Source organism: Syzygium oleosum, unplaced genomic scaffold (assembly GCF_021117445.2).
Source record: "Syzygium oleosum isolate NSW1041296 unplaced genomic scaffold, Sole_v2.1 Sole_v2.03, whole genome shotgun sequence".
Lineage (NCBI taxonomy): Eukaryota > Viridiplantae > Streptophyta > Magnoliopsida > Myrtales > Myrtaceae > Syzygium > Syzygium oleosum.
Genome location: NW_026607487.1, coordinates 15,987,303 through 16,004,870, shown reverse-complemented (window position 1 = coordinate 16,004,870; position 17,568 = coordinate 15,987,303). Strand labels below are relative to the sequence as shown.

General features: G+C 41.4%; 1 protein-coding gene and 1 long non-coding RNA gene across 3 annotated transcripts; one reads left to right on the top strand and one right to left on the bottom strand.

Moving 5' to 3' along the window:
• Positions 1 to 3,378: 3,378 nt before the first annotated feature.
• Positions 3,379 to 4,756, top strand: LOC115671737 (cytosolic sulfotransferase 5-like). The gene has a single exon (XM_056309668.1). The coding sequence runs from the start codon at positions 3,411 to 3,413 to the stop codon at positions 4,413 to 4,415; it is 1,005 nt and encodes a 334-aa protein (XP_056165643.1). The 5' UTR covers positions 3,379 to 3,410; the 3' UTR covers positions 4,416 to 4,756.
• A 2,865-nt stretch (positions 4,757 to 7,621) lies between these two features.
• LOC115672007 (uncharacterized) lies at positions 7,622 to 8,902 on the bottom strand. Of its 2 annotated transcripts, none has more exons than XR_004004670.2 (2): positions 8,780 to 8,902; positions 7,622 to 7,953 (listed from the first exon to the last, which is right to left on the bottom strand). It is a non-coding gene; the product is annotated as an uncharacterized LOC115672007 (long non-coding RNA). The 2 variants fall into 2 exon arrangements; XR_008816097.1 differs by having other exon boundaries at positions 8,680 to 8,896.
• Between the last annotated feature and the right edge of the window lie 8,666 nt (positions 8,903 to 17,568).

Genomic DNA, 17,568 nt, shown 5'->3' with positions numbered 1-17,568 from the left:
ATATGGTATTTGCACATCAGCACTTACTGATATTCTAAAAATTAGCTTCACCTGATTTCCAAACATACCTCGGTGATTTTTCGTAAAATTTGCAAAAGAACCTATTCACCCCCTATCTAGATTACATTGTTAACCCTAACACTACTGTAACTACTCAAAGATTGCTAGTGGAATCCAGCCAGTAGGTTGTTAGTTTGGAGAATGGATGTATGCTTACACCAAGCTGAATCACTATAAAGCTCTGTGTGTATCGTTCTCTATCTCATTGCTTATATTCATTTACTGCCTAATAGAATCACACTGCACTGCTTGATATACTGGAACGTGCTTATATCAACACTCTATTTCACCCGGTTATGATTATATCAAACTTGATGCTTTTAATTTCGCAATATTTTGTCAAGTTCATTGAAATCACCTATTCACCCCTCCTCTAGGTGATACTGTTAGCCAACATCATATTCAACATAAAAGAATAAACTATTAGGTAAAGAGAGAGTATATATATACAAGGCATACATATTGAAGCAAAGTAAAACTATATTTAACACGTCCCATTGCGTTTGAACATTCTTACAAGCGCATGACTTGCCTCTATGCTATGAAATAGGTAGGGGTCCAGTTTTGTGTGAGCAAAGTTGTGAGCCCACCGCAAGCAATGAGTTTGAGAGAGAGCCCCAAGATTTGACATGTGCTCTCATGTCATAGGAGAATATCTAATCATAAAGCTTAAACCATTAAATGAAAGGAACCTACAAGTATACAAGACATATCATAACAATAATTTAAGCGATTTAGAACTATATTTAATAGTTTGAATGAATGAGGAACCAAATAAATATGCCAATGGAGGTAAAGGATCTCATTACATTATGGGCTACCTTCACATAATAAAGTTTCCCTGTAACTTTACAGAATCCCACAATTTTTATTCAATTACAAAAGTAAGTTAAATTACCCCGATTGCATCTTGGTGATAGGATCTAATCCAAATATTTGTAGTCAGTAGCTCATTGTATGAGAGATTAGTGAAAAGATTGACATTCGGAGTCCCACATCATTTGGATGAGGTTTTGTTGAGTAATTCATAAGTCAGCATCCACCATCAAACGGTCACCATTTTGTGTGGTTACTCAAACTACTTTTTTAGGGGCTTGGACCAAGTGGATTAGGCTGGGCATTTATAGATGGTATCATAAGTAGAAACCCCCCAAATAGATGTATAGTCCATAAAGAGATTAGATCCATACTCAATTCGATTAGGGCGAAAAGTGATCGATAGGGTGAGAGAACTCAAACAAGGTGTGCCTTTTACAAACTTCTAAAATGACGGAAATGGTTGTATTGGACCGCATCACACAATAAGAAAAAGTGATATTGTTGGGTGTTACACTGGCGAGTACTTCATTTCTTTAAGTGGGGGAGTTTGTGCCATCCCAAATCTCACAAAAGTTGGGAGGGGTCCCGTTGGAGATTCATAAATCAACACATACCCCATATAGTCACCATTTTGTGTGCTTATTCTAAGTAATCTTTTTATGAACTTGGTCCAAGTGGATCGTGCTGGGTCATTACAAGTAGAGACGAGCTAACGGTGTCTACAAATTCTTTGAATTCTACAATGAATTTTAATATATAATCATAATTTCTAGTGCACATAGACCGAGTAGATATCCAGTCTACTCTAATCATTTCAAAGTAATATGTTCTCGTCAATAAAAAAAACAATGGAGAGTTGTATGTGTGGACACAGGCACTTCTAATGCTCCACTTTTTTTATAAGCAATGCTTAATTGACTTTTTTGAGGATGGGTTTCTGTTCAATCATGTGATCCAGATGCGTTTGTTTTCAGTTTATTAATATGATTGAAAAAATATTTGATGACGGATGCCGTGAGATAGTGCGTACCCACTTTAGCATTTTTAATCCTTGTTAGTTGATCTTAGACCGAACTATTTATTAAAAATCGTGAAACAAGTGTGGGTTGGTGAGAGTATTTTGTTTATCTAGAGAGTGGTTAGCATTTTGATGTTCACAGCTCATCGGCAATTCAAGCCGACCAGTCTGGTGGCACAGCGGTGGTCATTCATCTTGTTCTCAATACGGGGAAGATTTATTATGCGAATTTAATGCATACACTCGATATCAATCGCAGCCATTGAATTCAATGGTTCTCACTTCTCATATGTAAGACAGATGGACCTCAATGTACGTTGAATGGTTGACATCATTTGGTTTTACACACCTGATCCAATGCCTCCTTCTGATAGAGTAAATGAAGTACCACGCTAAACGTGCATTTGAAAAGCCAAAAAATAGATGATGAATACATGTACGAATATCTTTACGCTGTAGCTATAAACAAGTAAACAAATACAATATATGGGCCTGACGCTTCACGCTCTTGATATCGTCACTCACATGTATTAAATGTGCACCAAATGATTTATTGACTTGATATTGCACACCAAATTAAAGAGATATGTTTTTCTCTATCCCTGTTAAAGCCAGACCTCTAATTAGAGGATTGCAAATATTGACATAAGCCACTTGTAAATTTAACTAAGTTTAAATGTATGCGATGTCAAATTCTGTTTCGATCATCTAACCAGGGATGGAGGAAATAACATGGCCCCTAACAAAACGATTTTTTTTTTTTTTGGTAAAGAAAAAATTTTTTTGGTAAAGCAAAACGATTTTTTTTGGACCCCAAGAAATTAATAAACGATGTTCTTTCATGTGCATGTTCAAAGTTTAAAGAAAAAAACGAAGAAGATTTACTTAAATCAATATACCAATTTTCACCTATAAAGATAAAATTTCAGAAGTTGTCCAGAACGGAGTCTAAAAATGAAAGTCAGTTTCTTTTCCACGATGAGGAGATTCATGCGAAAGGAATAATTCTATCTGCATGGGTCAAGTTTCGGGAGATATTAATTTCTTGCATCTTGATAGGTATAAAATGCAATGTTGTATTAATACTAATTTGGATGAGTAAATATCAAGGACACAAAAATTGGTCTACAAAATCGATTTACGGGATGAAATAGTAAATTCAAATAATAAATAAAGGGGGAGGGATACATTCGAGTATATCCAATAATAGTTTTGACATGACTTTGTAAAAATCGATCTTTATAAACCTTGGCACTATTAATTTAAACATACCACGTTAATCACATGAAAGCATTAACAATGCTAGGAGTATTAAAAGTTTTTTTTTTTTTGGCAAATTTGTTATAGAAAGACGCAATTAGACAACATTTAATGTATAAAATATAAGAGACACCCGGCACCATCTTCATGAAAGTTCTTGTTTTAGACACCCAATCCTTCACTCCAACTATCCACCTCCTCCTCCTCCTCCTCCTCCTCCTCTTCCACCACCACCACCACCACCATCACCACCATGCAAGCCTCTCAACCTCCTCCTCCTTTCTATGAAAAGTACTTGCAAGACGACGTCATGTCGCAAGAATGCAAAGATTTGCTCTCCTCTGTCCCTTCGGAAGAGGACTGGTTTCCCACCTCTCTGCACTTGTACCAGGGCTTCTGGTTCCCCTCTTGGCTCTTGAACGGCGTCCTCGCTTGCCAAAACCACTTCCAAGCTCACCCCTCCGACATACTCCTCGTCACCAGCCCAAAATGTGGCACCTCCTGGCTAAAGGCCATCCTCTTCAGTCTCTTGAACCGCGGCAAGTACTCTGACTCTGACTCCCAACAACGCCACCCTCTCCTAACCCAAAACCCCCACGACCTCGTGCCCTTCTTGGAGCTCAGGCTCTATCTCCAGCAAAAAAATCCCGATCTCACTGCTTTCGCGTCCCCAAGGCTCTTGGCCACCCACTTGCCTTATTCCTCGCTTCCACAGTCGGTGAGGGACTCCAAGTGCAAGCTGGTTTACCTGTGTAGGAACCCTAAGGACAATATCGTCTCAATGTGGCACTTCATCAACAAGGCGAGGCCCGAAGAGAAGGGCCAGATTCCGCTCCTGGAGTGCCTCGACAAGTTCTGCCGAGGCGTGAGCATGTACGGGCCTTACTGGGACCATGTGCTGGGTTACCACAAGGCAAGCTCGGAGATGCCCGAGAAGGTGTTGTTCGTGAAGTACGAGGAGATGAAAGAGGACCCGAGTGTTCATGTGAGGAGGTTGGCCGATTTCATGGGGTGTCCATTCAGCGAAGAAGAACTGAGGGACGGGACTGTGGAGGGAATATTGAGGATGTGTAGCTTCGACAATTTGAGCGCATTGGAGGTGAATAAGAGCGGGAAGTTGTCGACTGGACTAGAGAGGAAGTGGTTCTTTAGGAAAGGCGAGGTTGGAGATTGGGTGAATTACATGAGTGCCGAGATGGGAGAGAGAATTGACGGTGTCATGGAAGAGAAGTTGCATGGTTCTGGTTTGAAGTTTTAGTAAATATGACGCTCCTTCAACAATTTCCGGGTGTTATGTTTTAGTTTTGAAGATGTTTGATTTGATTATGGAGAAGAAAAAGGGAAAAAAATCAAGAAAATAAAAAATAAAAAGCGGAAACGATTCGACTGTTCACACTTTGGGAAGGTCAATGTCTAGTTGGCTAATGAAAGCGTGCTTTTCATGCTATAGGATGAAAGATTGGCATCGTCAATCGTGGCTTCGTCTCCGTAGTGAGATGCTTCAAGGTTGGGATTCCAGTCTTCATTTATGTTGTACCATTGGCATTTGCAGGTGTTATTTGGCCAACACGTAGTTAGCTCATAAAAAGCTGCCTTGCTACTTGCTGGGAGCTTGTGGATGTATCTTCTGTTATTCTATCCAATTCCATTTTTTTTTTCTTTTAGCTGTGTGAAGCTTCGTGGCATATGGTCTTAAATACAAAGCAGTTACTTGGTTAGGTTAAACTACAAATTATATTAGTTAGATGGAAAATAAATTATATGGTTAGCGTTTTTCGTTATCCAAATTGGACAATATTAACTTTAGGACTCGATTGCCTTACCAAAAAAAAAAACTTTAGGACTCGATTGAACTAATTTGATAAGTTTTAGGACTTGATTACACTTTTTGCAAGTTTTAAAACTCAATTGCACTTTCTTGGCAATTTTTATATATTCCAGTGAACATATCCCTTTTATTTTTTAAGAATTCATTTACTTTAAATTGCTCCTCTTGTCTTTGGCTCTTTTAAGTGTTTTGATAAACCACTGTGTAGTTTGGTTGACCCCCTTTTTATACTGTGTTAACGAGAATCCAAAATTAATTTCGTCATTTCTTTTCAATTACTTTACCACTTGCTTGCCAAGTGATGTCTTTCACTTCCACACCTCCTATAAAATTGTCCATGACACCTTTGACTTCACGCATCACATACCCATTATAATTTTTCTCCTCTTTTTGCTGATAGTCGGCACATCCATTTGGTTTTTATCTTTCCTCGGCAAAGAAGAAACCTCATACCTCGAAAAACAATCCTAAACTTATCACACAGATTCTCATTCAGTCCTAAATCTTTAAATGATTCAATTTAGAAGGAAATTCCAATCAATTCTTCCCATCAAAGACTTGATGATATTGCTGACATTACGGTCTATTCATTGCTGACTATTGCAACCCTCCCGAGCGGTAGTCGAGCGGGGATGAGCATTCCTCGTATTCGCGGTGCTCGCCCTCATTCGATGTGGGTTCCCAAAATACTTACCTCCGCGATGTTGGGAAATTCGTCTAATTCATCCATCTATTAAGTTCTATCATACTTTGGAGTTGCCACTAGCCTAGTTGGGATCAGCTAGGAGCCAAGCGAGACACGGGAGTATGTTTCACTTCCTACGTAACTAGAGATCTAAGTACGGGAACTTGATTACACTAATTTATTTAACTAGTGCCATTTCCGTTCCTAAACTTGATTTATTTGCCTACGAAGTGATTCACGTGATCTTGTCAAATTATGAAATCCTGTGGTGCTTTTCCACTATGTGTTCAATGCACGGTTTCATTGTAAGATTGAAACCTATCCTAAAATTCGAGACATCAAAGAGGAATAGTAAAAGACAAGTAAAGTGCAAGGGGAGTAAACTCGATTCGAGCCGTGATAATACATGACCTTATTATAAAACCCAGGATAGGAATTCCATGAGCTAAAATTGAAACCTCACATTACACAGGCACGATACAAAAACGACAAGATGAAAAGTGCGGTAAGTAAGCCGACACAAGTCTGGCAATGAATATACACTGCCTTATTATTGAGCCCCAAGATATCAGCCCGTGAGCTAGACCCTATTCTAAACATGCAATTATTTCAATTTAAGGAGTGCAAATTTCCTAACAAAATGATAACGATGAGACAGTAATCAAGAAAAGACAAAAGAAACAGGAATCAAGCTTAAACCCTAACAATGTTCAAAATTAAGGATGAATTTATTCATTGAAAACTTCATGATAAATGAAAATATTTTCCATAAAAATCATTTTGAAGAAAAATAGTTAGTTTTAACTTGTTTGGTGGTTTAGGGAAAGTGATTTCCTTCTTTCCATAAGGGAGGCCGTTTTCGCTAAACTTGTTGTTTTCAATCCATGAAAACGTTTTCAATAGACCGATTAGTTTTCCGTCGTCGAAACACGGGAAAGTCAGAAAATAATTTCTTAAAAATATTTTTTTTCAAACAAACGGACCCTAAGCATATATCCAACTTAACATCTTTTTTTCTCATTTATCATCATTTTTTTTTATTTTCTAATGTCACGAGGATCCCATTTTCTCTAAACTTCTTTTGCTTTCTCTGAACCAAGTGGTCCACTGGAAATCCCCACTTCTTTTGTCTTATCCGCCACCGATCTCTCTCCAAATCTCCATTCATTTCCCACGTTTTTATTTTGTTCACAGCTTGTTGCCTACTCAAACCAGATATGTTTAAGTCATTTGCTCTTCTTTCATAAGCAAGGGTGCGTTTGGTTCAGCATTTACAAGGGGCTTTAGGGAAATACAAAGCAAAGCAGTTCAGCCTAAAGAGTTTTGAGGAAATGTAAAGACTGTTTGGTAAACTATACTTTGAGAAGCAACTTTGAAAAAAATGCCGTTTGGTAAAAACACATTTGAAAAGTCCCTTTAAATGATTAATTTAACCTTTTTAATTTTTATTTCTGCAACTTTTTTAATTTAAATATTGACAACAACGTTAAAGATTTCGTGTAAATTTTTGCTAAAAATTTCAAATGGAAAAAATTCACATCAAAGTGGTCTCTTTCTCAATTAAAAAAAAAGAACACTTTCATCTCAATAAACGTGGTAACAAAGCTTGCGTGTTATCTTCGAGCGGAGATGCTGCACAGCAAAACCATTAAAGCAAGACCAAAAGATAGGATTAAAGGACATTCTAGCTACCAGCAAAAACGTAACAGAGGATGGTTTATCAATCAAACACATATCAATCGTCAATGTCGCTCACTCATTGTCCCATACAATGAGATTTGAGATCGCCTTTTCTTAGAGAGTGAAAGAAAAATGGCTACATAGGCAACTTTTTGTCTGGCAATTGGAAGTTTAACCCTGAATTCATTTAACAGTGAACACAGAAATTGCCAATTAAGATGTCTCTTTTGAAAAAAGTTGAAATGGCAGAGAACAGTATGTCATAGACATATTAGCATAAACAAACTAGCAAAAGCCATTGCTCTTATATTAGAAGTCATTACAAATACATCACCCGCGAAAACTCGATGCTTTTCTACCTACAATCTATATCCATTCTATAAGTAGCACAAATGTACATTTCCAACATCGACTTATATGCAAGACTCTGGTGAAGCTATCATCATATGGCAGCCTTGTTCGGTCAAGTTTCTTCTTGTCTATCTATATCTATCTACTGCAAACACGGCCTGAGCCCAAGAGAGCAGACTTTCTTAGCTGGTATTGCTGAAATCTTTGCCTCGCATATTCCTTGTAGTCAAACTTGATGTCGTTCACATAGCCCTGCAAGTGAACAGAGACTCAGAACTTTTATCATTTTGTAAAGAATCGATATGAAATTGATGTATTGTCTTCACACAAATCTATATGAACTTGTGTCATTAAACTGAGGACAAAGCAGAATGAGATCCTCATTGGATTGAGAAATACAAACACGGTCAGCATGCATTTGGTTCAATTCCAGCATGTTTTCAACAAAATTCAGTAAGATTACAGCGTATTTCAACAAAATTCAGCAAGATTCCAGCATTTGGTTCATATCCAAATCGAAAACAAATCTACTTTAAGCATAACAAGAACAAAAACCAGTAAACCCCGCTTCATAAATGTCCACCACGAATATCCATCCCCGTGCGATTGCTCAACTCATCTACATGCTCCACACACGGGTTCCAGAATCACGTCTTGAAGTCACACAACCAATACACCACAGCCCACAACATACAACATAGAACACAACCCAATCAAATATCTACTCAACTCAAGGCGAAATTAGATATCAGAGCCTAGAGGGATCGTCTAAATCCATCAAACAACAACAACGGCATCAATAACACCCCCAAATCTGAGTTGAAACCCTCAAAACCCCGACCAAGACACAGGACACACCCAACCACCACAAAACGAACCAGATCTGGCCACCGCAAGACACACACAACGGATCGTATTTCAGCGACTCGAATCAGACCGGAAAAAGATGCAATCGGCCAAGAATGCGCAAATCGAAACCTCATCTAAAGAGCAAATCGAGAAGAAAATCTCCGGCGAAAGCTCATTGGCATGCTAGATACACCAGTCGCGAGCTAGAGAAAGGGAGAGGAGAGGGTACCTAGTTGTTAAGAGAGAGGTATGCTGCCGAAAGCGAGAAGCAGTCGCGAGGGAGAGAGAGCGGACGAGCGGGGTGGTCGCGAGGGAGTGAAGAGAGAGTAGTCGAGAGGGAATGAGGAATGAGGAATGAGCTTCTGGGAGAAGGGTCTTGTTTTTAAAAAGGGGCAAATTTGGGTTTCTAAGAAGCTTTTGAGGGCAAAATGGGAGATTGATCAAATTTCATTAATCCATGGCTTCAGCATTCCGGAAATGCTGAAAGCTCAAGGCTGGTCCCCACTAGCCTTGAGCTTTTAGCCTTCCTAAGGCTGACTTTCACTTGAAAGCCCCTTGGGGGATGGTTGCCAAATACCCCAAAATTTCTCCAAGGGGCTTTGAGGCCTCAAGGAGCTTTCAAAATGTTGAACCAAACGCATCTTTAAGTGTGCTATCGGCTTGAAATGCATCACTCCATCACTCACAACGTGCATACTCACGCAAATACCAGTGTGAACAGTAGGTGATCATGGCCACTCCCTAGAAATCTGTTGTTTAAATCCACGATTCACAATATACTTTAGTACGAAATACCAAATGTCCGTGATCTAGTATCGAGCTAACTCAACATAGAAATCTTAGATCATGTCTTTATGAGTAAAACAATTATTATCTGCTGATAATGGTAAAGAAAATACCTACTTAAAGCAATAGGAACAAAGTTACACCTGAAAGTTTCTTCCCAGACGTATTTTTTCAGAGCCAAAACTGAGCCGCGAGCTTCATCCATTCTGGTTATGAACTTCTTGCACCCATGTCCACCTGTTTGAAAACCAATGACAAAGATGGAATGAATCAAAACCAGTTCCAAAATTTAATCAGAAAGGCACAACCTGGTTCAGTCGTCTGATTTCGTCATAGCTATGTCACCAATGGAGGGAGTGTTGTGCTAGCAGGGGCTTCGATGGTGATGGCCAGATGAAGAACAACGGTGGGAGAACTCTACGATGAAGAAACTTGCGTCTACCTCTCTTCCTCTGCTCTTGTTGATATCTGAAACGATGAAATAGTCAAAAGAGAGAGTACTCCCTCTGCTAACGTCCTCTGTAGATGCGGGTGCGAGCGTCAATCTACCAAAGATGGAGAATTGCAATTTGCTTTTCTCTTGTACATTTGGTCGAACAGTTGCTCTGCTCCTAAGACGAATTTACTGAGATGAAGATAGAGGATGATGGTATCGAGTTTAAGACTCACCTTCGCAACCGCAATCTCTGGTGCCGACTCCAATTAATTGCATTTCTTGTTGGGATATGGCTTATACTCTCCATCGATAGGAAGGCACGAGGTCATTGCAACGCCAGATGACTTTTATAGTTTGGGTTTATATTTTATTGATAGTTTGGGTTTGAGCCCATGAATAGCTACTGTGCATCTGTATAATCTCTTTCTCTTGTAATTAAGAGTTGTAACAGAGAGATGTAATATGCTAATTATAGTAGAATCTTCTGCTGGATATAGCCCTTGTTTAAGGGTGAAATAGGATAAAATATTGTATCTCGATTTCTCTTTCTCGCCTTTACTGTCTATTTTGTTGTGTTTGTGTGCCTAATTCTAACATTGCTATGGTCAATTTATTTAGGGCAAAAGTACACCAGAAGTGCCACAACTTGTGTACGGAGATCACTTTGGTGCCATAACTTTTTTTTGGATCACTTTTTTTTTGGTAAGGTAAGTATTATATTAACTTTTCAACACGCAATTTACAAGAGGAGAAGTCGTACACAAAAACCTCGTACCTGAGGCAACACAAAAGTGTCACGACGGGTGCAAAGGTGTAACGGCTAAACGAGACACAAATACACCAAGTGCGAAGCACTAACTATAGCCAAAACAACGGCAAAAAAAGATTAGACAACTATAAGGCAATAGCCATTAAAGTTACTGGAAGATAGAGACCGGAATGCCCCACTTGACTTGAAGTCTTCTGTTACGTGGAGTGTCAACAACAGGCTGGACGGAAACAGCTACATCTCTTACAGTCTTGGCCAGATGGGCACGCATTGCAGGCAAGTAGGGGTAACGATCCCTAAATAGGATGTTATTTCGTTCAGTCCAAATGCAGTGGCACATTGCCCCAAAGGAGGCACGAGCAATACGTTGATGGAAGGTCAGTCCACTGAGGACTCGGGTTGCCCATCTAATAATATCCATCCACGGGCCAGCACTCCATGATAAATTACAATTACCTGCCCAGAAGCGCGCAAGAGAGCCCGTAACAGCACACCCAAAGAATAGGTGGTCAATTGAGTCCGGCCTTGTACGACAGAAAGCACATGAGCCTTCAGCGATCTATGGTAAGACAACAACATCACCTGAGTTGGGAGCCTGTTAAGGCAAGAAAGCCAAAGCAAGAAGCTGTGTCTCGAAGCAATACCATTGTCCCAAACAAACGAGTTCCAAGAAACATTGTGCCCCCTATACCGTAAAAGATCCCAGGCCGAAGAGAAAGAGAAATTACCGGAGGGGTGACCTTGCCACATTAGCCGATCCCTTCGATCCGAGTCCATAGCAGGCCAGCTTTCCGCCCAAGAGTTGAAGGTTTCCGTTACAAAGGACACTTGCCAGGTGGATGCATTAAAATCTCGCATTGTCGCTTTTCTGGGGATGCCCGAAGAGTATATTTCCATGTTTGTAAAAAAATTGCAGAAGGGGCCTTTAGGATGCCAGTAGTCAAACCAAAAAGATGTGGAGGCGCCATTTCCAACTTGCCATTTAAATTGAAGTTGGAATTCCAGATGTAAATTTTTCGGATCACTTTGGTGCCAACTTTTTTGAAAAACGATTATTTTAGTGCAAATGCTGACGTGGCTCGCCGGAAATCCAATGTGGCGCTGACACGGCTCGCCGGAGAGGTCCACGGCTCGCCGGAGAGGTCCACGGCTCGCCGGAGAGGTCCAGTCAGCATTAAAAACCAAAAACGACGCCGTTTAGCCCGCTGACGTGTACTTTTTTTAAAAAAATTAAATTAAAATAAATAAATAAATAAATAATTTTTTTAAAAAAAAGGCTGCAGCAGCGGCGAGGGAGCCCTCGCCATTGCTGCCGCCAACCCACCACCGTCGGGAAGGACCGGCGGTGGTGGGCGCAATGGTCGGCGAGGGCCGGATCGCGAGGCGAGACCTCGCCGTCGCGACCCGGCGACGGCGAGGTCTTGCCTCACCGGATCCGGGTGAGGCCGACCTCGCCGTCGCCGGGTCGCGACGACGAGGTCTTGCCTCCCAGCCGAGGCGAGGCCGACCTCGCCGTCGCGACCCAGGCGACGGCAAGGTCGGCCTCGCCTTCGCTGGGCGAGGCGAGGCCGACCTCGCCGTAGCGACCCAAGCGACGGCGAGGTCTCGCCTCACCCAGCAAAGGCGAGGCCAGACCTCGCCGTCGCTTGGGTCGCGACGGCGAGGTCTCGCCTCACCGGATCTGGCCTTCGCTGGGCGAGGAGAGGGTCGCCGGGCCCCGGCCAGGGGCCGGCGACCCTCGCCGACCACTGCGCCACCACCACTGGGCCTTCCCGGCGGTGGTGGGTTGGCGGCAGCAGCGGCGAGGGCTCCCTCGCCGCTGCTGCAACATTTTTTTTTAATTATTATTATTTTTCTAAAAATTTAAAAATTCGAAAAAAAGCTACATAATTTCCACATATATAAGTCAGACCATTTTTTTTAATATAAATGCCAGGTCAGCTTTTTGGCCGGAGTCACTAAAGTGATCTATTTTCATCCGACTTGGCACCAAAATGATCCGAAAAAAAGTTATGGTACCAAAGTGATCGCCGTACACAAGTTATGGCACTTATAGTGTACTTTTTCCATTTATTTAGTTACAAATAGAAAGATGCACAACAATTGCACTCAAGATCGTTTTTGTTAGAGTAATTATATATTAAACCACGCATTTATCTAAGAGCTTAAGCTATTAGAATGGTTGGCAGTGGTCCTATCATATCTTATATAGTATTAGAGCATAAGGTCTTGAGTTCAAATATTTCTAAGCCCTTAAACCACTCTTTCATCTAAGAGCTTAAGCTTTTAGAACAACAATTGACAGTGGTTCCATCAAATCTCACAGTTTTGCTTCGTGCTTTGAAATTTCCGACTTCAATAGAGAAACGCCAAGAGATGATAATGAGAGACAATCGAATCTCGAGCTCCGACGCGGAGAAGAAGATGCGGCAGCGACCGGCGACGGAACTTTGTTCCACTAGAGAGGGGGCGAAAGATTGCAATTAGTAAATGGACGGAACTCTTGTAGATGTGTCCACAAGTTGGAGGTACCTGAGTAGAAGGTGAACAAGCCTAGAATAGGGAGTTCGGTAAAGCTATGAGCTACCATGGATAGGTGAATAGTGAGGTAGAGTCACGATTGCCAATATGCTTAGAAAAATCATAAGATAGAATTTGTGTTTGCTTGACATCAACATAAGCCATTTATAATGTGGATATCATCAGACTGCATGGATATCAGCAGAAGCCAGTTATAACGTTGATATTATCAGCTTACTGCATGGATATCAGCAACGTACCTTGAGGATATCAGCAGAGTACATAAGACACTAAATTAGCAGCATACAACAGAAGCTGAAATCAACAGAATACTATGATAGATGAATATAAGCAGAAATTTGATATCATTAGTTGACTGGGAAGCTAGATATAACCAGTATACTATGTGGTTATGAGTAGAACACTTACACTAATTGCAACGGAGTTCTTGTCATGATCTTCAATATTATTATTTTGAGATATTTTATCTCATCCCTTGATAGCTAGTGATCCGGTATGGTTCTAATTATGGAAGGATATCATTGATTATCAATTTCAAATTATATCTATGCGAAAGGTTCAGATATGTGTAACATCTTTGTGGATTGGCAATCATCACGAAGACAGAGGACATTCCATAAACAAGCTACTCTATTTCTAGAAGCCAAAAATTGATAATATGGGCGACCAAATCTACGAGAATTCTGATTGCTTATCTTCAACCGCTAATTGATTTTCTCAACAATTATCCAATAGCAAGTTTGAAAATTGATCCTCTTGAAGATTGTCCAACGAGAAGATTGGATGCTGATGAGTATAAAAGAAGACCAAGGCATCAAATAGTGTATGGGATCAAAAGTTCATAAATCCAAATTTAGAGAAAGCTATACATCTATACATTGTTTTTTGAGAGCATTAAATTTATAATTTTTCGAGAAGCGTTGGCAGTATTATAATTTGTGCTTATGTGTGAGATAGTGAGTCCTATCAGCTTGGGTATAAGCAGCACCAGTTTCAAGGAGAAATGATTGAGTATAAGCGACACATTTTATTGTAACTTTAAGAAGATTTTTAGTGGAATCCAGCCAGTAGGTTGTTAGCGTGGGAGAGTAGGCTTACACTAAGCTGATCTACTATAAAGCTTTGTGTGCAAAGTATTCTATCTCTCTGCTTACATTATTATCTTGCTTGATAGAATTGTATAGCACACCTTGATACAACCTGATTGTGTGTATATCACTCACTGATCATAGTCAGGATTACGCTAATCAAACTTGACACGTTTTGAATTTCGCATTAATTTGTTATGTTTTTTTGAAATTACCTATTCATTCCCTCTGGGTGATATTGCTAGCCAACGTCGGTTATCGTTCGTGATGTACGATAAGATGAGAGAGGACCCATGTGTTCATATGAGGAGTTCGTCGATTCCATTCAGCGAAGAAGAATTGAGAGACGGGACTGTTGGGGGCGGGGGGTCCGTGGGTCCTGGGGGCAGGAATTTGAGCTCATTGGAGGTGAACAAGAGCGGGAAGTTGTCGAATGGATATGAACAAGTGGTTTTTCAGGAGAGGCAAGGTTGGAGATTGGGCGAATCACACGAGTTTTGAAATGGGAGAGAGAATTGACGGTGCCATGAAAGAGAAGTTGCATGGTTCTGGTTTGAAGCGTTGAAGTAGAAAAAGTATCTACAAACTGGAGATGGAGCCAATCACGGTGTGTTATATGTTAGTTTTGAAGATGTTTTGTTGATGGTGAGAGAAAAAGTAAAAAATGTTCAAAAAAGGAAAAGAATGATTCGATTGTTCGCACATTAGAAAGGTCAATGTCTGGTTGGCTAATGAAAATGTGTTTCTCGTGCTATAGAATGAAAAGTTTTAGGTGGCAGTGTCGATCGGGGCTTCGTCTCCATAGCGAGATGCTTCAAGGTTGAAATTAAAGGCTTCATTTATGTTGCACTATTGGCATTTGCAAGTGGTTTTATGGTTGTGGACTTTGATATAAAAAGTAATGTTCAAGCGTAGAGCTTTTACTGCTAATGGCGTACATGTAATTTTCATATTAAAACAGAGAATAGAGTTTTTACTATTGCTAATGGCATACATGTAATTTCCATCGTAACTATGTATGCCCTAAACTCTTGGTATATATTGGGGCAATATCTTTTATAGTTGTAACGCTAAAGCATGTTACGCTGATAAATGATATTGATAGTGAAGAGATTGCTCAGTGCGGCACCATGATTTTTCCCTTTTGATTTTGAAAGGATTTTCTACGTAAAAATTCGCTCATTTTCTTCTCTATTTTTTCTCTTCAAAGATTTGCGCTCCTAAGAGATTTTTGGTCGGGTAGGGATTCATACCCATGCTCGAGATCCCCAGTTCTGATGCTTGACCCGGATAACGCATTCCAGGATGAGGATTCAAGTAGGGATTCTTACCCATACCCGACATCCCTGGTTTGGATACTTAACCAGGATAATGTATTCCGGGTCCAGGAGTTGGGCTTGCCCCAATGTTGGCTGATGGGTTCCCTTGGTTGTCTTCTCCGTGGCTTTGACTAGCTGGTCCTTGAAGATTGTACCATGGATTCGGTTGAGTCGGCCCATACCAGAATGGTTTAAATGGGCCCTGGACAGGCAGCCACTGGATGGGCCGGGCCGAATTGAGTTGCCCCTGGTTTGGCTGGGCCTGAACAGGGTCCTGCTGGATGGGCTATATCTGCACGGTGGATTCCTGGCTTGGTATTACTCAGTGGGATCCGAATGTGATACATCCTCCGGGTTTACTTTTGGAATTCGTTCTTCAGATCTTGAAGAATTACTTTTTGGCATGGTATCGGTAAGAAAGTGTTGTTTTCTTTCCTGAATTTTGCTCAGAAAACTGATTAGTGTTTTTCTACAACAACAAGGATAGGAAGGACGGAAAGGCAATCAAAGAAAGGATTTGCGGAAGCTATACTAAAATCAATCGCTCTGATGCCATGAAACGAAGCGTAGAAAAGAATCGGAGAAGAGAATTTGTTTTGTATTCTCACTTCACAATATCATGACATTGTTTGCATGTATTTATAGTACAATATATGAATAATAAAAGGAAATAATGAAAGATAAAGAATCAATTGTAATCACAAATTGATTTAATCAATCAATCCAAATCCTTTGATTTTATCTTCAATGTCAAAACATATCTCCAACAATGATTTATAATATTGTGTTATTTATATTGCGTGTGAATCATTGTTATTTTCCGATGATTTCCTCATAATCATGTGTAAAAGTGTCGAAGGGAAAATTACACCCCGTACCTTTATACCAGGAAATCCCATTTCTCTATGCAGAATTAATATCGACAGTTTTACAATAGCATAATTCCACAGGTCAGTTGACAAAAAACACCAAGGGCCCGTTTGGTAACGTGCCAAATAGTGAAAATTTCTGTTCTTTTGTTCCCAGAAATAGTTTGGGAACAGAAATGCGTTTGGTAAACTTTTTGTTCCTCGGCACATTTTTGCAAAAATTTGTGCCGAGAAACAGTTTTGGAAGAGAAACAAGAAGTAAAAAAAAGTTGCTTCTTGTTTCTCGGCACAATTTTGAGAATCAGTTTTTTTTCTTTTTTTTCATTTCTTATTTTGTGTGTTGTTCTTCCTGGCTGAGCCGGTCGCCGGTCTCCGGCGGCCGGCGACCGGCCACAGCCTCTGTGGCCGGCGAGGGCATCACGGCCCTCGCCGGCCGCCGGCGGAGGCGAGGGTCGCCCTCGCCGGCGAGGGCGAGGGCTGGACCCTCGCCGCCCGGGCGAGGCGGCCTCGCCCAGATCGAGCGAGGCCGAGCCTCGCCGTCCGTCGCGACGGCGAGGTCGGCCTCGCCCGGAGACGGCGAGGCTCGGCCTCGCCCGGATCTCGCCGTGGGTCGCGACGGCGAGGCTCGGCCTCGCCGGATCCGGGCGAGGCCGAGCCTCGCCGTCGCGACCCACGGCGGCCGAGCCTCGCCGTCACGACCCACGGCGAGCCGACCTCGCCGTGGGTCGCGACGGCGAGGCTCGGCCTCGCCAGATCCGGGCGAGGCCGAGCCTCGCCGTCTTTGGGCGAGGGTCCGCCCTCGCCCTCGCCGGCGAGGGCAACCTCGCCTCCGCCGGCCGCCGGCGAGGTCCGTGATGCCCTCGCCGGCCCGGGCGTGGCCGGTCGTCGCGACCGGCCACCGGCCATGGCCAAAGAAGAAAGTAGAAAAAAAAAATTAAACAATTCAAAATATTATTTGGGAACAGAAATTTTGTGTAGTTACCAAACGCATTTCTGTTCTTTTCTACTCTAGGAATAGAAATTTTGGACATTTATCAAACGCCTTTAAATACTCAGAAATTGTTTCCGGGCACAGAATCAAAAAAAATCATTTCTGTTCAGAAATAGCGCCCGGGCACAGAATGGTATTCATGCGCACCCCAAGTGTCCGTGACAACACCTTTAACAAGTGGTCCATGCACAATATCCGCATATTTATGCGTACCTTCCT

Excerpts from the sequence above, each read along its gene's own strand:
- LOC115671737 (XM_056309668.1), top strand. The coding sequence starts at position 3,411 with ATGCAAGCCTCTCAACCTCCTCCTCCTTTCTATGAAAAGTACTTGCAA.